The sequence below is a fragment of the Somniosus microcephalus genome, chromosome 6, assembly GCF_052327205.1.
Source record: "Somniosus microcephalus isolate GS21.2 chromosome 6, FLI_Smic_1.0, whole genome shotgun sequence".
Classification (NCBI taxonomy): Eukaryota; Metazoa; Chordata; class Chondrichthyes; order Squaliformes; family Somniosidae; genus Somniosus; species Somniosus microcephalus.
Window position 1 is genome coordinate 202,547,157 of NC_140992.1, and position 22,032 is coordinate 202,569,188.

At 47.0% G+C, this 22,032-nt stretch overlaps 1 protein-coding gene across 2 annotated transcripts in view; it reads left to right on the forward strand.

The window, feature by feature from the left end:
* nlrc5 (NLR family, CARD domain containing 5) overlaps positions 1-21,319 on the forward strand; it is a 350,789-nt gene extending 329,470 nt beyond the window's left edge. For both annotated transcript variants that reach the window (XM_085991231.1, XM_085991232.1), the window contains 2 exons: positions 17,387-17,470; positions 20,976-21,319. In XM_085991231.1, coding sequence (XP_085847357.1) covers positions 17,387-17,470; positions 20,976-21,072 — 181 coding nt within the window. In that variant the 3' untranslated portion in view covers positions 21,073-21,319. The remainder of the gene's footprint in view (positions 1-17,386; positions 17,471-20,975) is intronic.
* The last annotated feature ends 713 nt before the right edge of the window (positions 21,320-22,032 follow it).

Below are 22,032 nucleotides of genomic sequence, written 5' to 3' on the forward strand. Positions count from 1 at the left end.
AGCAGCAACAACGACCACAGCAACTCTTACCCACCCACTACTCTTTCATCACCCCCGGAAGAACATCGACCAACGGTACCCCCACCAACTACCCCTTCAACAACCCTGGCGGCACCCCCGGCAGAGACCCAGGAGGCCACCGGGGACACCCTGCCGACACCCGCGGCACCACAACAGCATGTCGGTCGCAGAGGACTATCAAACCCCCGAACAGACTAAATCTATAGAAGGGGTGAATGTGATGAAATATTCCATTCATCACTCATCAGTATTTCTCTGCCTGTGACTGTGGTTGGTTTCAGTTTCATTTCCATTGTATTGTACTGTGTGTAGGGCTCCGCCCATACCTGGCTCCTATGTAAGCTGGCCCAGCCTGCAGCACATTCAGTACGGCAGACCTCTGGATGGAAGATACATTCTCCTCTGTGTGTTACCTTCTAAGTCAATAAAAGCCTTGTTTTGTTTCGCTAACATCGAGTCTCGGATTTATTGAGGCACATCAATCACCACACAGACTGCAGCGGTTTAAGAAGGCGACTCACTATCACCTTCTCAAGGGCAAGTAGGGATGGGCAATAAATGCTGGCTTTGCCAGCGACGCCCAGATCCCGTGAACGAATAAAAAAAAAAAACCTGTAGCTAATGCCTATAGCCCCAGAAGCTTAAAACTCCAATGTATTAACTGTCATGACTACTGTTTGACCATGATTGCTGCTCCCCTGACATTCTTTGAATCCTGGCCTTTAACCAACCATTCTTCCTACTGCTGTGTGTACGGATACAAGCAGATTTTAGGGAGGTATAACCACAGGGAAAATTGGAACATTATTAATTATTTCACTCACATTGGGTCTATGATTTCTCACATCAAGTATTCTCAAAAAGCATCCATTTTGGGGTTATTTGGCACACACAATCTTGAAATCCCTTACCAAAGCTAATCATCTGTGAAATTGTCTGCACTTATCCCAGTTATTTTTCTTAGTCTTGTAATTTAACATGGTGTTGTACTTTAACTTCTTGGTCATCTCATATAGTGAGATGAATAACATCATTTATAAATCAAAGAAGGAACGCAAAAGAATAGAAAGATTTAAGGACAAGTAATGTTTTAATAAAAACAACTTCTATGATGTTTTTACAGTATCGACCGCAATGAGGAACACCAAGTAAATATCACTGATGCAAGAAAAACATCATCAATATAACAAACTTTTAACGAAAGTTTTCACACAATTTTATGACTTTTTACAATACACAGCATTTTCTAAAATTAATAAACAAAACCGAAGCTAATTCAATTCACTGACTCCCACCGCTGAAGCCCAGCCCTCAGAGAGAAGCACCAAAACAGCCCGACTCCTGGAACAAAACACGTTATACAACAGTGCACATGAACTCTCCCTCCCACAGTGTGTGTTTCCCTCTCTCCTCCTCCCCCATTTTGTGTTTATCTCTCTCCTCCTCCCCGTTTGTGTTTATCTCTCTCTCCTCCCCCAGTTTGTGTTTCTCTCTCTCTCCTCCCCCAGTTTGTGTTTCTCTCTCTCCTCCCCCAGTTTGCGTTTCTCTCTCTCCTCCCCCAGTTTGTGTTTCTCTCTCCCTCCTCCCCCAGTTTGTGTTTCTCTCTCTCTCCTCCCCCAGTTTGTGTTTCTCTCTCCTCCCCCAGTTTGTGTTTCTCTCTCTCCTCTCCCAGTTTGTGTTTCTCTCTCTCTCTCTCCTCCCCCAGTTTGTGTTTCTCTCTACCCTCCTCCCCAGTTTGTGTTTCTCTCTCTCTCCTCCCCCAGTTTGTGTTTCTCTCTACCCTCCTCCCCAGTTTGTGTTTCTCTCTCCCTCCTCCCCCAGTTTGTGTTTCTCTCTCTCTCCTCTCTCAGTTTGTGTTTCTCTCTCTCTCCTCCCCCAGTTTGTGTTTCTCTCTCTCCTCTCCCAGTTTGTGTTTCTCTCTCTCTCCTCCCCCAGTTTGTGTTTCTCTCTACCCTCCTCCCCACTTTGTGTTTCTCTCTCTCTCCTCCCCCAGTTTGTGTTTCTCTCTCTCCTCTCTGTTTGTGTTTCTCTCTCTCTCCTCCCCCAGTTTGTGTTTCTCTCTCTCCTCCCCCAGTTTGTGTTTCTCTCTCCCTCCTCTCCCAGTTTGTGTTTCTCTCTCTCTCCTCCCCCAGTTTGTGTTTCTCTCATCTCCCCCAGTTTGTGTTTCTCTCTCTCTCCTCCCCCAGTTTGTGTTTCTCTCTCTCTCCTCCCCCAGTTTGTGTTTCTCTCTCTCTCCTCCCCCAGTTTGTGTTTCTCTCTCTCTCCTCTCCCAGTTTGTGTTTCTCTCTCTCTCCTCCCCCAGTTTGTGTTTCTCTCTCTCTCCTCTCCCAGTTTGTGTTTCTCTCTCTCTCCTCCCCCAGTTTGTGTTTCTCTCTCTCTCCTCCCCCAGTTTGTGTTTCTCTCTCCTCCCCCAGTTTGTGTTTCTCTCTCCTCCTCCCCCAGTTTGTGTTTCTCTCTCCTCCCCAGTTTGTGTTTCTCTCTCTCTCCTCCCCAGTTTGTGTTTCTCTCTCTCTCCTCCCTCAGTTTGTGTTTCTCTCTCCTCCCCCAGTTTGTGTTTCTCTCTCTCTTCTCCCCCAGTTTGTTTCTCTCTCTCACCTCCCCCAGTTTGTTTCTCTCTCCTCTCCCAGTTTGTGTTTCTCTCTCTCTCCTCCCCCAGTTTGTTTCTCTCTCTCTCCTCTCCCAGTTTGTGTTTCTCTCTCTCTCCTCCCTCAGTTTCTGTTTCTCTCTCTCCTCCCCCAGTTTGTGTTTCTCTCTCCTCTCCCAGTTTGTGTTTCTCTCTCTCCTCACCCAGTTTGTGTTTCTCTCTCCTCTCCCAGTGTTTCTCTCTCTCTCCTCCCCCAGTTTGTGTTTCTCTCTCTCTCCTCTCCCAGTTTGTTTCTCTCTCTCTCCTCCCCCAGTTTGTGTTTCTCTCTCTCTCCTCCCCCAGTTTGTGTGTCTCTCTCTCCTCCCCCAGTTTGTGTTTCTCTCTCTCTCCTCCCCAGTTTGTTTCTCTCTCTCTCCTCCCCAGTTTGTTTCTCTCTCTCTCCTCCCCCAGTTTTTGTTTCTCTCTCTCTCCTCCCCCAGTTTGTGTTTCTCTCTCTCTCCTCCCCCAGTTTGTGTTTATCTCTCTCTCCTCTCCCAGTTTGTGTTTCTCTCTCTCCTCCCCACAGTTTGTGTTTCTCTCTCTCTCCTCTCCCAGTTTGTGTTTCTCTCTCCTCCTCCCCCAGTTTGTGTTTCTCTCTCTCTCCCAGTTTGTGTTTCTCTCTCTCTCCTCTCCCAGTTTGTGTTTCTCTCTCCTCCTCCCCCAGTTTGTGTTTCTCTCTCTCCTCTCCCAGTTTGTGTTTCTCTCTCCTCCTCCCCCAGTTTGTGTTTCTCTCTCTCCTCTCCCAGTTTGTGTTTCTCTCTCCTCCTCCCCCAGTTTGTGTTTCTCTCTCTCCTCTCCCAGTTTGTGTTTCGCTCTCTCCTCCCCCAGTTTGTGTTTATCTCTCTCCTCCTCCCCCAGTTTGTGTTTCTCTCTCCTCCTCCCCAGTTTGTGTTTCTCCTCCTCCCCCAGTTTGTGTTTCTCTCTCCTCCCCAGTTTGTTTCTCTCTTTCCTCTCTGATTGTGTTTCTCCCTCTCTGCTCCCCAGTTTGTGTTTCTCTCTCCTCCTCTCCCAGTTTGTTTCTCTCTCTCTCCTCCCCCAGTTTGTGTTTCTCTCTCTCCTCTCCCACTTTGTGTTTCTCTCTCCTCCTCTCCCAGTTTGTGTTTCTCTCTCTCCTCTCCCACTTTGTGTTTCTCTCTCCTCCTCTCCCAGTTTATGTTTCTCTCTCCCTCCTCTCCCAATTTGTGTTTCTCTCTCCTCCTCCCACAGTTTGTGTTTCTCTCTCTCGTCCTCCCCCAGTTTGTATTTCTCTCTCACCTCCTCCCCGTGTGTGTGTTTCTCTCTCTCTCCTCCCCCAGTTTCTGTTTCTGTTTCTTTCTCTCCTCCCTTAGTTTGTGTTTCTCTCTCTCTCCTCCCCCAGTTTGTGTTTTTCTCTCTCTCCTCTCCCAGTTTGTGTTTCTCTCTCTCTCCTCCCCCAGTTTGTGTTTCTCTCTCTCTCCTCTCCCAGTTTGTGTTTTTCTCGTCCTCCCCCAGTTTGTGTTTCTCTCTCTCTCCTCCCCCAGTTTGTGTTTCTCTCCCTCTCCTAGTTTGTGTTTCTCTCTCTCCTCCTCCCCCAGTTTTGTTGTGTCTGTGTATAATAAGACACAGACTGCAGGAGAAACGATACAACAGGTGTTTACTGAATGAGGGTTACTCTAGAACTAATTGTACAGATCACTACTCAGGGTTTATATACAGGTGTGGTCACTGCCGGTACTACAGTATACAGGAGCTGTAAAAAGTAGCTCTCTCCCTTAAAGGTACATACATTACAATTCCTCCCCTTTTAGATTAACAGTACCATAACACTCATTTAACAAGTAAATATCAAACTAATTACAATTAACACTTTTATCATGCAGCATTAGCTGAAAATAGTCTATTTATAAATTCAGTCTTTGGGGAGGCTTCCTGATTCTTTCTGGATAACGCCTTTCCCGAGTGTCTTGCTCTTGGTGCGGAGGCGATTCTAGCACCCTGTCGTCAGTTGATTCATCAGCTTCCAATGCTATTGTCTGAGGTAGATGCGACATGTACGTCGGGTTCCTCACCAGGTACGTATGGCCGAGACATGGGGTTGACTCGTTCCTGTGACTCGAGGACCTGGTCAGCATGGCGTCTCACAATGTTCTCCCCAACATCCACTGTGTACATTAGTGGCCCCTGCCGTATGCATATCGTTCCTGGTTGCCATCTCTCTGTTCGGTAGTCGCGGGCCAAGACTGGTTGCCCTACATTGAAGCTCCTTGTCGGCTTCTCATTGATGTGCTGGAATTGCTTACTCTCAACATCTCTTCGTACATTTGGTCTGAGCAAATCCAGACGAGATCTCAACCTTTGGTTAAAGAACATCATGGCCGGGGCCTGGTTGGTGACTGCATGTGTCGCATTTCTGTAGGCTGACAGGAAATTGTCCACCTTATGCTGCAGTGGAATGTCGTCATCGCACATGGCCTTTACTGCTTTTTTAAAGGTTTGTACGAACCTCTCAGCCAATCCATTTGTGGCTGGATGATGCGGGGCGGATGTGTAATGCCCTACCCCATTCCTTTTCATAAATCTTCGAAACTCTTCGGACACAAACTGTGGTCCGTTATCAGAGCAAATCTGCTCTGGCAAGCCATTCCTGGCAAAAATGATCCGTCGGACTGCAATAGTTTTCTCCGTGGTGGTGGAGGACATTTTGATCACCTCAGGCCATTTCGAGTGCGCATCCACGGCTATTAAAAACATTGAGTCCATGAATGGACCAGCAAAATCAATATGCACCCATTGCCATGGAGATGAGGGCCACTCCCATGGGTGTAGAGGGGCATGTGGTGGTGCATTTTGGACCTTCTGGCATCCTGAGCAGCTCTTTGTCAGGTCCTCGATTTGCTGATCGATCCCCGGCCACCACACATAAGCCCTAGCAAGGCTTTTCATTTTCACCCCTCCCAGATGACCTTCGTGAAGCTCATTGAGCACTCTCTCCCTTAACTTGGGTGGAATTACCACTCGGGATCCACACATCAAGGTCCCCTGGCATACTGACAGCTGTTCTCTTCTGGATGAGAAAGCTGGCAACAGTGAGTCGCCATGTGCTGGCCATCCCTTCACCGTCAAATCATATACCCGAGACAGTGTCGGGTCATTTCGGGTCTCCTTCTCTATACCAGCATTAGTTACTGGCAAGCATTCAATTATAGTCGAATGAAATATTTCAACAGGATCCACTGCTGGTGCTTCCTCCGCAGTAGGCAGTGGCAGGCGTGATAGCCCATCAGCGTTTCCATGCTGTTTCGTGCCCTTATACTCGATTTCATATTGGTGCGCCCCTAGAAAAAGGGACCATCTTTGTAGCCGTTGCGCAGTCATCACCGGAACGCCCTTCTTTGGATTAAAGATGGAGACAAGTGGTTGGTGGTCAGTCAGCAAGGTGAACTTCTGTCCGTGCAGATAGTGATTGAACTTTTTCACTCCCCACAGTAGGCTGAGGGCCTCCCTGTCAATCTGGGCGTAGTTACACTCGGCTGAGGTTAGTGACCGAGACGCAAAGGCTACTGGCCTCTCCGAGCCGTCCGGGAATTTGTGCGACAGCACCGCTCCAATGCCATAGGGTGATGCATCACACGCCAACCGAATTGGTAGTGCTGGGTTGAAATGAGCCAACACCTCTTTTGATGTGATCAATGCTTTGCTCTTCTGGAAAGCTCGTTTACATTCGTCACTCCACTTCCATGGTACCCCCGTTTGCAGTAGGGTGTTCAGTGGGTGTAGTACGGTAGACAACTTCGGGAAGAACTTATGGTAGTAGTTCACCAGCCCGAGGAACGACCTCAGTTGTGACACATTTTCCGGTGCTGGAGCCTTGACTACTGCCTCAATCTTTTCAGGGGACTTATGTAACCCCTCTTTATCAATAACGGGGCCACAATACGAGATCTGCTTCTGGAAAAACTTGCATTTGTGGCGATTAGCTCGGAGCCCATATTCCTTCAATCTAGTGAGCACCTGCTGCAGGTTGGCGAGGTGATCACTGTCATTTTCGCCCGTGACCAGGATGTCGTCCAAATAACACTGGGTCCCTGGAATCCCTTGCAGGACTTGTTCCATTGCCCTTTGCCAAATAGCCGGAGCTGATGCTACCCCGAACACCAGCCGGTTGTATTGGTAGAGACCTTTATGAGTGTTGATCGTGAGGTACTGTTTCGAGGCTTCTTCTACCTCCATTTGCAGGTACGCCTGGGCCAGATCAATCTTAGTGAAGTGTTTCCCTCCAGATAGCGAGGTGAAAATATCTTCAATCCGTGGAAGCGGATATTGTACAGTGTGAAGGACTGGGTTCACTGTCACCTTAAAGTCCCCACAGATGCAAACCTTCTTTGGTTCCCCAGGCGTATTACTCAACGACCTCTTCATTACAGGAACGATGGGTGTAGCCCACTCGCTCCAGTCCACTTTGGACAGTACTCCTGAACGTTCCAAACCTTCCAGCTCTGCTTCGACGGCTGGGCGGATCGCATAAGGTACCGGTCTGGCCTTAAAAAACTTTGGGCTTGCATTTTCCTCTATTTTGATCATCGCTGTTATGCCTTTTAGTGTTCCGAGTCCCTGCTGGAACACTTCTTGTGCGTCAGTTAGCATTTTTGACAGTCGTCCAGGTGTGACGTCGTCATCCTTTTTGGCATCTACAGTTAGTGCTTGTATGGAATGCCAATCTAGCTGTATCTTCCGGATCCATTCACGTCCTAGTAGTGGTGGTCCTCCATCTGGCAATACATATAGGTCCATTTTTGGTGTTTCCTTGCCGTTATATATAACGTTCACCCTTATTTTTCCTTTGGAGTAGACTTTTTGCCCCGTGTATGTCTTCAAGACAATCTTTGTATCTCTCAAGGGTATATGTGAGAATAGCCGCTTGTAGTCCCTTCGGTTTGTGACTGTTAGGGCTGATCCTGTGTCCAATTCCATTTTCACTTGGACTCCTGCTATCTTGAGCGTGACCCAGATAGTTTGGTGATCCTCCGTTTTGATCACATTATGTAGTTTCAGACAACCCAGCTCCTTGCTTCCGGAGTCTGTATCACTTTTCTGTTCGTCTGAACTACTCTCCGTCACCTTATGTACCTTCTTGTACTTCTCCTGTGGAGACTTCTTGCTGCTGGTTTTCTTTCCCGACCTGCAGACTCTTGCTATGTGTCCTACTTTTCCACACTGTCTGCACACTTTGTCCTTGAACCAGCAATCATTATGGTCGTGTGTTGTTCTGCCGCAGCGATAGCACTTCACTGTTCCAGATGACATTTCATTTGTGCCATATTCTTGCGGTCTCCGTTGTATCTCTGCAGCGCCCCGTGCTGCTGCTTCGTGTGATACTGCAATGCTGAAAGCCTTGTCCAGCGTAAGATCCTTTTCTGATAGAAGCCGTTTCTGGGTTCCTTCACTTTGAGGCCCACACACAAACTTGTCCCTTAAAGTATCTGCTAGTCCCGTTCCAAACTGGCAGTGTTTCGATAGCTTGTGCAGGTCCGTTAAATACTCAGCGTTACTTTCATCTTTATGCTGGTTCCTTTTGTGAAACTTAAATCTTTCTGCTATCAGCAGCGGTGTGGGGTTTAAGTGGTCCTGTAGGATTGACACTATGTTTTCAAAATCCTTTTCTACTGGCTTCTCTGGGGTTACTAGGTTTCGTAGTAAGCCATATGTTTTTGCACCCATTGAATTCAACAATACCAGCGCTTTCTTGTCATCTGGCACTTCATTCGCCTTGCAGTATACTTCTATGCGTTCGACATATGTCGTCCAATCTTCGACTTCATTGTCAAACGCTGTGATACTGCCACTCTTCGGCATTTTTGGGTGTGGTTAGACTGGCTTAAAATGGCGTCTCCCGCGCTTTCCTTTCTTCCCCGCTGCGACTTAAAATGGCGTCTCCCGTGCTGCTGCCAACGCCACTCTCGGCGGTCCTCATGGCAAATGGCGACGCCCTGTGGGTTTCGTGCGCTGCTCCTGCGCTGCTGCCAATGCCGCTCCCTGTGGTCCTCGTGGCAATGGCAGCGCCTCGCATTTTCCTGCGCGCCTCTCCCCCCCGTTGACACTGCTCGGCCCTTGAACACCGGCGGCGCTCTGGTCTCTCTCGCCTCTCTCCCCTGTTGACGCTGCTCGGCCCTTGAACACTGGCTGCGCTCTGCTCTCTCTCTCTCTCCCCGTTGACGCCGCTCGGTCCTGAACACCGGCTGCGCTCTGTGCGCTCTGCCCTCTCTCTCTCCCCCGTCGACGCTGCTCGGCCTTTTCTGTGTCGCTCGGTTGGCTCTAGCCGCCGCTGTCCGGGAAGGGTCTGCGCAGTACTTGTTGCCAGCCCGTTTCGCTGGACCACTGTGACTGGAAAGCCAAGCCTGGCTCTCAACAGCCTCCCCTGCGATGCTCAAATCTCCGCTGGATGACTGGGCGGTTGCCCGTGGTCGACGCCCGTGCTTCTGGACTCGACTTCCTTCCTCTGTTCTCCAGGAGCGAATCCCTGGGAGGTGATGCAGAGTTGCAGGTAGGTTCGAATCTGCTCGTCGCCAATGTTGTGTCTGTGTATAATAAGACACAGACTGCAGGAGAAACGATACAACAGGTGTATACTGAATGAGGGTTACTCTAGAACTAACTATACAGATCACTACTCAGGGTTTATATACAGGTGTGGTCACTGCCAGTACTACAGTATACAGGAGCTGTAAAAAGTAGTTCTCTCCCTTAATGGTACATACATTACAAGTTTGTGTTTCTCTTTCTCCTGTCCCAGTTTGTGTTTCTCGCTCCTCCTCTCCCAGTTTGTGTTTCTCTCTCTCTCCTCTCCCAGTTTGTGCTTATCTCTCTCCTCTCCCAGTTTGTGTTTCTCTCTCGCCCCCCCGTTTGTGTTTCTCTCTCTCCTCTCCCAGTTTGTGTTTCTCTCTCTCCCTCTCCTCTCCCAGTTTGTGTTTCTCTCTCTCTGCTCCCGGTTTGTGTTTCTCTCTCTCCCCCCATTTGTGTTTATCTCTCTCCCTCAGTTTGTTTATATCTCTCTCTCACACAGTTTGTGTTTCTCTCTCTCTCCCCCCCCCCCCCACTTTGTGTTTCTCTCTCTCTCTCTCTCTCTCTCTCCCCCAGTTTGTGTTTCTCTCTCTCCTCTCCTGGTTTGTGTTTCTCTCTCTCTCCTCTCCCAGTTTGTGTTTCTCTCTCTCCTCTCCCAGTTTGTGTTTCTCTCTCTCTCCTCTCCCAGTTTGTGTTTCTCTCTCCTCCTCTCCCATTTTGTGTTTCCCTTATCCCCAGTTTGTGATTCTCTCTCTCTCTCCTCCCCAGTTTGTGTTTCTCTCTCTCCCCTCCCCCAGTTTGTGTTTCTCTATCTCTCCTCCCCCAGTTTGTGTTTCTCTCTCTCCTCTCCCAGTTTATCTTTTTCTCTGTCTCTCTCAGGACTCACCGAGTTTCCAGGCGATTTTAATTGGCCCCGATGCCGTTATCCTTACAACTGGCTATGAAGCAGTGCATTCCAAATAATGCAGTGGATCAGCAGGGCTCGGACAACGTGGTTTGGTTGCAAGCTGGGACAGCCGAGCTATGGTGCATGAACTGCAGGGTCCCTTTCTCCCAAGTCGCCAGCAGCAGTTCTCGGGTGACCAAATGCCCATTCCGGTAGACATCCGCCCAAAGCAGGAGGGTTGGGTACCCGACCCTACCTCCACCCGCACAGTGCTGTCTTTAATACTTTATTATTGCAGTCAGTCCCTTGAAATAGGGAAAAAATATTTCCACAATTTGGCCATCTCAGCGAAGCCTGGACATCAGACCTGCACTCTATCCGCATTTCACAATGTCCAAATATTTATCTACTTCTCTTTTAAAAGCTATTATGGATTCTGTTTCACCACTGTTTCTGGTACAGCATGCCATGTCATAACAACGCTCTGGATTTAAAAAAAAATCTAACCTTTCCCTTGCCCTTTTTCTGATGATCTTAAATTTATGCCCTCTAGTTACTGACTCACCGAATAGTGGACGTAATTTTCCCCCATTTACATTATCAAAAATTCTCTCATTTTGTACACCTCTATTGTGTAATGTATGTAATGTAGGGGAGAGAACTACTTTTTACAGCTCCTGTATACTGTAGTACCGGCAGTGACCACACCTGTATATAAACCCTGAATAGTGATCTGTACACTTAGTTCTAGAGTAACCCTCATTCAGTAAACACCTGTTGAATCGTTCCCTGCAGTCTGTTGTCTGATTATTGAAGGACACAACATTAAGATACACGGACATAACATTGGCGATTCGAACCTACCTGCAACTCTGCATCACCTCCCAGGGATTCGCTTCTGGAGAACAGTGGAAGAAGGTCGAGTCCAGAAGCACGGGCGTTGACCACGGGCAACCGCCCAGTCATCCAGCGGAGATTTGAGCATCACAGGGGAGGCTGTCGGGAGCCAGGCTTGGCTTTCCAGTCACGGTGGTCCAGCGAAACGGGCTGGCAACAGGTACTGCACAGACCCTTCCCGGACAGCGACGGGCTAGAGCCCGACCGAGCGGCACAGAAAAAGGCCGAGCAGCGTCGACGGGGGAGAGAGAGAGGGCAGAGCGCACAGGGCGCAGCCGGTGTTCAGGACCGAGCGGCGTCAACAGGGAGAGAGACGAGAGAGAGCAGAGCGCAGCCGGTGTTCAAGGGCCGAGCAGCGTCAACGGGGGAGAGAGGCGCGCAGGAAAGCGCGAGGCGCTGCCATTGCCACGAGGACCGCAGAGAGTGGCATTGGCAGCAGCGCAGGAGCAGCACACGAAACCCACAGGGCGTCGCCATTTGCCACGAGGACCACCGAGAGCGGCATTGGCAGCAGCGCGGGAGACGCCATTTTAAGCCGCAGCGGGGAAGAAAGGAAAGCGCGGGAGACGCCATTTTAAGCCAGTCTAACCACACCCAAAAATGCCGAAGAGTGGCAGTATCACAGCGTTCGACAATGAAGTCGAAGATTGGACGACATATGTCGAACGCATAGAAGTATACTGCAAGACGAATGAAGTGCCAGATGACAAGAAAGCGTTGGTATTGTTGAATTCAATGGGTGCAAAAACATATGGCTTACTACGAAACCTAGTAACCCCAGAGAAGCCAGCAGAAAAGGATTTTGAAAACATAGTGTCAATCCTACAGGACCACTTAAACCCCACACCGCTGCTGATAACAGAAAGATTTAAGTTTCACAAAAGGAATCAGCATAAAGATGAAAGTAATGCTGAGTATTTAACGGACCTGCACAAGCTATCGAAACACTGCCAGTTTGGAACGGGACTAGCAGATACTTTAAGGGACAAGTTTGTGTGTGAGCTTCAAAGTGAAGGAACCCAGAAACGGCTTCTATCAGAAAAGGATCTTACGCTGGACAAGGCTTTCAGCATTGCAGTATCACACGAAGCAGCAGCATGGGGCGCTGCAGAGATACAACAGAAACCGCAAGAATATGGCACAAACGAAATGTCATACGGAACAGTGAAGTGCTATCGCTGCGGCAGAACAACACACGACCATAATGATTGCTGGTTCAAGGACAAAGTGTGCAGACAGTGTGGAAAAGTAGGACACATAGCAAGAGTCTGCAGGTCGGGAAAGAAAACCAGCAGCAAGAAATCTCCACAGGAGAAGTACAAGAAGGTACATAAGGTGACGGAGAGTAGTTCAGACGAACAGAAGAGTGATACAGACTCCGGAAGCAAGGAGCTGGGTTGTCTGAAACTACATAATGTGATCAAAACGGAGGATCACCAAACTATCTGGGTCACGCTCAAGATAGCAGGAGTCCAAGTGAAAATGGAATTGGACACAGGATCAGCCCTAACAGTCATAAACCGAAGGGACTACAAGCGGCTATTCTCACATATACCCTTGAGAGATACAAAGATTGTCTTGAAGACGTACACGGGGCAAAAAGTCTACCCCAAAGGAAAAATAAGGGTGAACATTATATATAACGGCAAGGAAACACCAAAAATGGACCTATATGTATTGCCAGATGGAGGACCACCACTACTAGGACGTGAATGGATCCGGAAGATACAGCTAGATTGGCATTCCATACAAGCACTGACTGTAGATGCCAAAAAGGATGATGACGTCACACCTGGACGACTGTCAAAAATGCTAACTGACGCACAAGAAGTGTTCCAGCAGGGACCCGGAACACTAAAAGGCATAACAGCGATGATCAAAATAGAGGAAAATGCAAGCCCAAAGTTTTTTAAGGCCAGACCGGTACCTTATGCGATCCGCCCAGCCGTCGAAGCAGAGCTGGAAGGTTTGGAACGTTCAGGAGTACTGACCAAAGTGGACTGGAGCGAGTGGGCTACACCCATCGTTCCTGTAATGAAGAGGTCGTTGAGTAATATGCCTGGGGAACCAAAGAAGGTTCGCATCCGTGGGGACTTTAAGGTGACAGTGAACCCAGTCCTTCACACTGTACAATATCCACTTCCACGGATTGAAGATATTTTCGCCTCGCTGTCTGGAGGGAAACTCTTCACTAAGATTGATCTGGCCCAGGCGTACCTGCAAATGGAGGTAGAAGAAGCCTCGAAACAGTACCTCACGATCAACACTTATAAAGGTCTCTACCAATACAACCGGCTGGTGTTTGGGGTAGCATCAGCTCCGGCTATTTGGCAAAGGGCAATGGAACAAGTCCTGCAAGGGATTCCAGGGACCCAGTGTTATTTGGACGACATCCTGGTCACGGGCGAAAATGACAGTGATCACCTCGCCAACCTGGAGCAGGTGCTCACTAGACTGAAGGAATATGGGCTCCGAGCTAATCGCCACAAATGCGAGTTTTTCCAGAAGCAGATCTCGTATTGTGGCCACGTTATTGATGATAGAGGGGTTACATAAGTCCCCTGAAAAGATTGAGGCAGTAGTCAAGTTCTCCAGCACCGGAAAATGTGTCACAACTGAGGTCGTTCCTCGGGCTGGTGAACTACTACCATAAGTTCTTGCCGAATTTGTCTACCGTACTACACCCACTGAACACCCTACTGCAAACGAGGGTACCATGGAAGTGGAGCGACGAATGTAAACGAGCTTTCCAGAAGAGCAAAGGATTGATCACATCAAAAGAGGTGTTGGCTCATTTCAACCCAGCACTACCAATTCGGTTGGCGTGTGATGCATCACCCTATGGCATTGGAGCGGTGCTGTCGCACAAATTTCCGGACGGCTCGGAGAGGCCAGTAGCCTTTGCGTCTCGGTCACTAACCTCAGCCGAGCGTAACTACGCCCAGATTGACAGGAAGGCCATCAGCCTAGTGTGGGGAGTGAAAAAGTTCAATCACTATCTGCACGGGCAGAAGTTCACCTTGCTGACTGACCACCAACCACTTGTCTCCATCTTTAATCCAAAGAAGGGCGTTCCGGTGATGACTGCGCAACGGCTACAAAGATGGTCCCTTTTTCTAGGGGCGCACCAATATGAAATCGAGTATAAGGGCACGAAACAGCATGGAAACGCCGATGGGCTATCACGCCTGCCACTGCCTACTGCGGAGGAAGCACCAGCAGTGGATCCTGTCGAAATATTTCATTCGACTATAATTGAATGCTTGCTAGTAACTAACGCTGGTATAGAGAAGGAGACCCGACACTGTCTCGGGTATATGATTTGACGGTGAAGGGATGGCCAGCACATGGCGACTCACTGTTGCCAGCATTCTCATCCAGAAGAGAACAGCTGTCAGTATGCCAGGGGACCTTGATGTGTGGATCCCGAGTGGTAATTCCACCCAAGTTAAGGGAGAGAGTGCTCAATGAGCTTCACGAAGGCCATCTGGGAGGGGTGAAAATGAAAAGCCTTGCTAGGGCTTATGTGTGGTGGCCGGGGATCGATCAGCAAATCGAGGAGCTGACAAAGAGCTGCTCAGGATGCCAGAAGGTCCAAAATGCACCACCACATTCCCCTCTACACCCATGGGAGTGGCCCTCATCTCCATGGCAATGGGCGCATATTGATTTTGCTGGTCCATTCATGGACTCGATGTTTTTAATAGCCGTGGACGCGCACTCGAAATGGCCTGAGGTGATCAAAATGCCCTCCACCACCACGGAGAAAACTATTGCAGTCCTATGGACCATTTTTGCCCGGAACGGCTTGCCAGAGCAAATTTGCTCTGATAACGGACCACAGTTTGTGTCCGAAGAGTTTCGAAGATTTATGAAAAGGAATGGGGTAAGGCATTACACATCCGCCCCGTATCATCCAGCCACAAATGGATTGGCTGAGAGGTTCGTACAAACCTTTAAAAAAGCAGTAAAGGCCATGTGCGATGACGACATTCCACTGCAGCATAAGGTGGACAATTTCCTGTTAGCCTACAGAAATGCGACACATGCAGTCACCAACCAGGCCCCGGCCATGATGTTCTTTAACCGAAGGTTGAGATCTCGTCTGGATTTGCTCAGACCAAATGTACGAAGAGATGTTGAGAGTAAGCAATTCCAGCACATCAATGAGAAGCCGACAAGGAGCTTCAATGTAGGGCAACCAGTCTTGGCCCGCGACTACCGAACAGAGAAATGGCAACCAGGAACGATATGCACACGGCAGGGGCCACTAATGTACACAGTGGATGTTGGGGAGAACATTGTGAGACGCCATGCTGACCAGATCCTAGAGTCACAGGAACGAGTCAACCCCTTGTCTCGGCCATACGTACCTGGTGAGGAACCCGACGTACAGGTCGCATCTACCTCAGAAACAATAGCATTGGAAGCTGATGAATCAACTGACGACAGGGTGCTAGAATCGCCTCCGCACCAAGAGCGAGACACTCGGGAAAGGCGTTATCCAGAAAGAATCAGGAAGCCTCCCCAGAGACTGAATATATGAATGGACTATTTTCATATAACATTGTATATTAAAAATGTTAATTGTTAAATGAGTATTATGGTACTGTTAATCTAAAAGGGGAGGAATTGTAATGTATGTAAGGGAGAGAACTACTTTTTACAGCTCCTGTATACTGTAGTACCGGCAGTGACCACACCTGTATATAAACCCTGAGTAGTGATCTGTACAGTTAGTTCTAGAGTAACCCTCATTCAGTAAACACCTGTTGAATCATTCCCTGCAGTCTGTTGTCTGATTATTGAAGGACACAACATTAAGATACACGGACATAACATATTGGATCTTCCATTAGCCTTCTTTGTTCTAATGAAAAAAGCCTCAATGTTTCTCTAGTCTTTCCTGATATTTAAAGCCTCTCATTCCTCATACCATCTTCAGGATTCACATTGCTCCATATTGGAAATGACATCAGAAAAATGACCATGTATAAACCCAATAAAATCTTCTTGTGAAGTGAACTGTGCTCCTTCTCAGTGAGGGGGATGAATCTTTTTTCCAGCTAGCAACAAGAGCTGTACATGCTGCAAGAATGGGTGGGAGAAAGGATAGCCTTTGCTGTCCAGTGAGTTGGCCCAGCAAGTATTGGCTTGAGTCCTGTGGAATTGCAAAGCTGGTCAGGGTCCTTGTGTTGTCTCACACTCCCAACGGTATGTGATCCTGAGTTGGGCATTACACAATTTGATGCAGGTAAGGGTGCTGAGGTTTCTGGGTGCATGCCTCTTGCTATTTGTGTTCCATTATGTCTTGGGTCTCGTTCCCAGAAACTCTTCAGGTTGTCTGTGTGTATTGTGTCACAGGGTGGAGAAGTATCTAGTACTGGAATCTACAACCTGCGTTCTGGAGGTAGTTATATTGGTCATGATGGGTAAGATAAATTTGTCCACTAACTGTTAGAAGGGCATGCTGTGGACCTCATGCAGGAGCTGACCTAGTCTGGTGAGGCCCTTTCTTGTGCCAGGCTCTGAATCTGCTTGAGGTTAGTGCTTCTGAAAGTTCTCCATTGCACCTGACTGGTGAGAACCAGACCAGCTCATGAAGACATTCAGGAAGATCCAGGCAGAGAGGGTTCATGCAGCATTGCAGTGCATCTAGGGGACCCTGTCTGCCTTCTCTGGGGATCTGTGAACAAGTTAGACATCCAAATAGAAAAAACAATTCCTGCAATAAGATGGTAGACCAGCACATGGGTGGAGGTGAGAGGAATAATAGGTGGAGGTGAGAGCAATAAGTCAGCAATAGGAATCTACCCATGGGAAGCAAAGATAGTGACCACAACCAACAGGGCCACGAGTAGGCCGGACTCCCTATTCCCTGACCCAGTTGAACCTTTGTGATCAAAAAGCAACAAATTGTTACAACTCTTTAACCTGCATTATTCCCAGAGTGAGTCCAGAGTGGAACCTTAATTAATCAACGTACTCCTGTAGCTAGCACATGTAACCAGAATGTACAAGGACTTCATAAAGTGTATCTGTGAATGTAAGCTCTTCGGAATATCTTAAAGAAATACTTTTGTTGATTTATTGAGTTATGAGGCACATCCCAGCCCCAACACCTCAACATTTTGATTATGTGAAGTCTTTACACTGAATGCTTTGCTGCCCCTTTGAGCAAATCCCCAATTTAACTTGCTTGCTGCTATTTGCAAAAAAAAACAGCCCAATATGAACATTTTCGACTGCCATGCATAGGTTTTAGGCTCTTTTTTGTCCAATTACATTCCAAGTTCCAAACAAACTTTGGAAATCAAATGGAAGGTCCTTGTGAGTTAACATCTCAAAATGTTTTCTTATTTTTGGGGTATGTGTATTTTCTGTTGCCGTTGGGATGTGAGCATTATTCTGAATAACAAAACATTTTCCCACCTTTATTCCAGTTTGGAAGGGAACAAAATCATGGCAGCTGGAGCAGAAAAGCTAGCAGTGAGCCTCCAACAGTGCTCCTTTATCGAAGTCATTCGGTAAGTGCTGGAACAGCGGCTTATGTAATGAACTGACTCTTACACTAATGGATGACACAGCCTTGAGTGTTCTGAGAATGTGCGCGCTTCAGTATACCCGCTGATTAAATAGGAGATTGTGATCCTAAGGCAGGAAGGTGGGAGATTGTGATCCTAAGGCGGGAAGGTGGGAGATTGTGATCCTAAGGCGGGAAGGTGGGAGATTGTGATCCTAAGGCAGGAAGGTGGGAGATTGTGATCCTAAGACGGGAAGGTGGGAGATTGTGATCCTAAGACGGGAAGGTGGGAGATTGTGATCCTAAGGTGGGAAGGTGGGAGATTGTGATCCTAAGACGGGAAGGTGGGAGATTGTGATCCTAAGGCAGGAAGGTGGGAGATTGTGATCCTAAGGTGGGAAGGTGGGAGATTGTGATCCTAAGACGGGAAGGTGGGAGATTGTGATCCTAAGGCAGGAAGGTGGGAGATTGTGATCCTAAGGCGGGAGATTGTGATCCTAAGGTGGGAAGGTGGGAGATTGTGATCCTAAGACGGGAAGGTGGGAGATTGTGATCCTAAGGCAGGAAGGTGGGAGATTGTGATCCTAAGGCAGGAAGGTGGGAGATTGTGATCCTAAGGCGGGAGATTGTGATCCTAAAGCGGGAAGGTGGGAGATTGTGATCCGACATGTGAGACTCACACCAAATGGTGGTCACCTGAGAATTGGGAGAGGATATAAAGATTTTTCAGCATTCAATCCCACACCCATACTTTACACTGAATCTCAGTATTCTGGGCTATGACTGGAATGTCCCTTTTCCTGGACTTAAAAAAGCTTTTGTAACATTCCCCAGTTTCTGCCATTACTATTTCCCATGATGGCAGCCAGGTTTTTATTGAATGTTTTTTGCATATTTCTCTAATTTTTCTCCTTTCCTGAAAATGCAGCCTCATCCATGGGCACCAGCATTCTCCTGTGCTTTACCTAAATGGCCATTGCTCATGTGAACCGAGACAGTGCATGTTGGCAAGCTATTTAACTATGAAGGCGTCACAGATGAGCCTGACCCTGCCTTTACCCAACAGCCATACATGCCTATTATCCACCCAGGTCACTAGATGCCAATCAGGAGAAACCAGCTTGGATGACATTCCTTCTCTCGCTCCTTTCCTTCCACTCCTTTCCCTGCTCTACTTTGATGCTAGTCTGCAAATCCCCTATGGATGCCCCAGGTAAGATTAGACAGTTCAGCACAGGTTGGGGATTGAACCCTGGACTACCCCGGTCTGTATGGCTCAGTATCAACAAAAGAAGCCTTGCATTTCTATAGCAACTTTCACAACCGCAGGATGTCCCAAAGCACTTTACAGCCAATGAAGTCGTTTTGAAATGTAGTCACTATTGTAATGTAGGAAAAGCAGCAGCAAATTTGTGCACCAGATAATCTGCTTTTAGATGTTGGTTGAAGATTAACTATTGTCCAGTACACTGGGGACATTTAATAGTGCATGGGATTTTTTATGTCCACCTGAGGGGGCAGATGGGTCCTCAATTTAATGTCTCACCCAAAGATGGCACTTCCAACAGTGCAGCACTCCCTCAGTACTGCACTGCAGTGTCAGGGTAGATTTTGTGCTCAAGACTCTGGAGTGGGACTTGAATCCACAACCTTCTGACTCAGAGGCGAGTGTGCTACCCACTGAGCCACAGCTGATACTATCACACCACACAGTGCATTTACTTGCTGAGCCAATGGGATAGCCTAATGTGGTAACTAACATTCTTAACAATATTTTCTCTGCATTGTAGAAAAAATAAATTACAATGCCTGCTATTTTTGCTTCAGTGGCAAGGCTTGGCAGTGTGGAGTGTTTCATGAACATCTGACATGGGATACTCTGGATTGCTCACAATCTTATTTTAGCAAAAAAAAATCTTTAGTTACAACAGGCTGTCAGTACAGCGTGCAAGTGAGTGTTTTAATGATTGTCGGCAATATCCCAGAGACATCAGCTGTCACAGAAACAGCTTGGGCAGTTCCACTAATCCCACAGAATGAAATAAACATTACATCTTAACGAGGACCTTGACGAGAAAAACAATACAGCACAGAAGGAGGCCATTGTGCCTGTGCCAGCTCTTTGAAAGAGCTATCCAAATAGTCCCACTCCCCTGCTCGTTCCCCGTAGCCCTGCAATTTTTTTCTTTTCAAGTATATATCTAATTCTCTTTTGAAAGTTATTATTGAATCTGCTTCCACCACCCTTTCAGGCGGTGCATTCCAGATCATAACAACTCACTGCATGAAAACATTTCTCCTCATTTCCTCCCGGTTCTTTTGCCAAGTATCTTAAATCTGTGTCCCCTGGTTACCGACCCTCCTGCCAGTGGAAACAGTTTCTCTTTATTTACTCTATCAAACCCCTCATAATTTTAAACGCCTCCATTAAATCTCTCCTTAACCTTCTCTGCTCCAAGGAGAACAATCCCAGTTTCTCCAGTCTCTTCACATAGCTGAAGTACCTCTTCCCTGGTTCCATTATAGTAAATCTCCTCTGCATCCTCTCTAAGGCCTTGACATCCTTCCTAAAGTGTGTTGTCCAGAATTGGACACAATACTCCCGCTGAGGCCTAACCAGTGATTTATAAAGATTTAGCATAACTTCCTTGCTTTTGTACTTTGTGCATCTATCAATAAAGCCAAGGATTCCCTAGCTTTTTTAACAGCCTTCTCAACTTGTCCTGCCACCTTCAAAGTCCCAGAAAAATAGTTCCGATGTTTGTCACAGCTTAGTGGGGACCTTGACGAGAAAAAAACCCCGAAATTAACATCACCCACTGAAAACAGTTAGTTATTTGATCACTAGTTATGAAGAATATGGAATACTAAAAGGAATAAAATGTGCCTTTTTAGTGTAAAATAGAAAATCGTGCACTGGTTTACATGTTTGTGCAGTTATGTTTTTTAACAGTGTTTACAGGAGGATACATGTAATTTAATACATCTGTCAATATCGCTGTGTATATTGGTGCAGTAGTTGCATATGCTTCAGGATCTGGGTGGTTTTTCCATACACACTTGAAGCCAGTCAGTGGAATAATGAAATGCTGCTACAACCCTCAAAAGGACATCAATTGCAATTTAAAAAAAACTGAAAATGCAGCTATAGTTCAATAGATCAGGGATGAAGCATAAATGAAGTTGAGTTACAGATCAGCCATGATCTAATTGAATGGTGGAATAGGCTGGAGGGGTGGAGTGGCCTACTCCTGTTCCATGTAACCAGACAGATGTTGCCTCATTTCTCAAGCTGCCTGATGGTGACAGTGTCTTACCACAGCCTAATTGATGAATGTAAATGTTCCGACCCTGCACGTTTTCTTCAGTCCATCTTGCGGGAGGCTCAATTAAGATGTGCCAACAGTGCTGAGGGTTATTGTTGTGCAAGGCTGTGTAGCATTCTTTCAATTGTAGGCCAGCAAAGAGAACATGATCATTAACCAGATGTTACCACCCTATCCATACAGGTTGTGGAAGAACAATATATCCAAGGACAGGGAACAGAACCTTCAGGAACAGGATTCAAGATTAAATTTCTTCTCCGTTTACAGCAGCACTCTATAACACAGAGAGATCTTCCAGGTTATTTATATCGAAGTTGCATTCTCTAACCCCTGCCCAAATGAACGGTTCTTCCTCCTGCTCCTTAGCCTGTGCCTATGCAGTGTTAAAGGTGTTGATTTTTTACACAATTTCATGCACTTTGTCTTAAAGACTTAATATATTTATTGTATTTATTTTAAGAGTTTTTTGTTTTGCTACTTTTACAAGCTATTTGCCAGCCATGTAAATAAAAAAAAAATTCTACCTATTTAATGGATTTGTCCCTCTTTGTTCTCCTCAGTTTTCACTTATTTATCATTTTGTATGTGCAGCGGAATCATCAAGGTGATCAATAGGTCACATCATTTTCTTCTTGTGTTCTGTTTTTAACGTTAGGCCTTGCCCCCCCGTGACTTATTCTGTCAGTTCTTCACTACGTACTTCCCCTTGTAGAGTTTCGGGCTTCCTCTCTGTGAGGCAGCCCAGGCAGCAGGCTAAACTCCTATCAGCTGTCTGGTGCAACAGATTATCAACAGACGGGCAGAGACTGACATTCCCTCTGTTGAGGACAAATTGAAGATGCCTGTTTTTTTCCCCATAATTAACGATTCTCTAAAGAAATCATGGGAATGGGTGGCTTTGAAATGTGTGATTTATAAACTATATATATATTTTTTTTTGCTTAGAGAGAAACATGGACTTTTTTTGTTAAACAGGAATTTCATACCCCTCCAGGTACAATGAGTGTGAGGCAGCAAGCATTAGTCTAGGTCATACTTCTTCAGACTTTAGTATTGTAGAATATAGGCTGTAGAGGAATTCAATATTTACCCTGATGGAGTTCTAGTTTTAACCTGTCTTAGGCATTCAGTATTTTGTGGGTGGGCTTTCAGGTAGAGATGCTTTCTCCTCTGGAAGACAGTGGCTTTCTTCTGCCCAGTCTTTTTAGGTTTTGGTTGGTGTCGATTTCTTTGGGTTTTT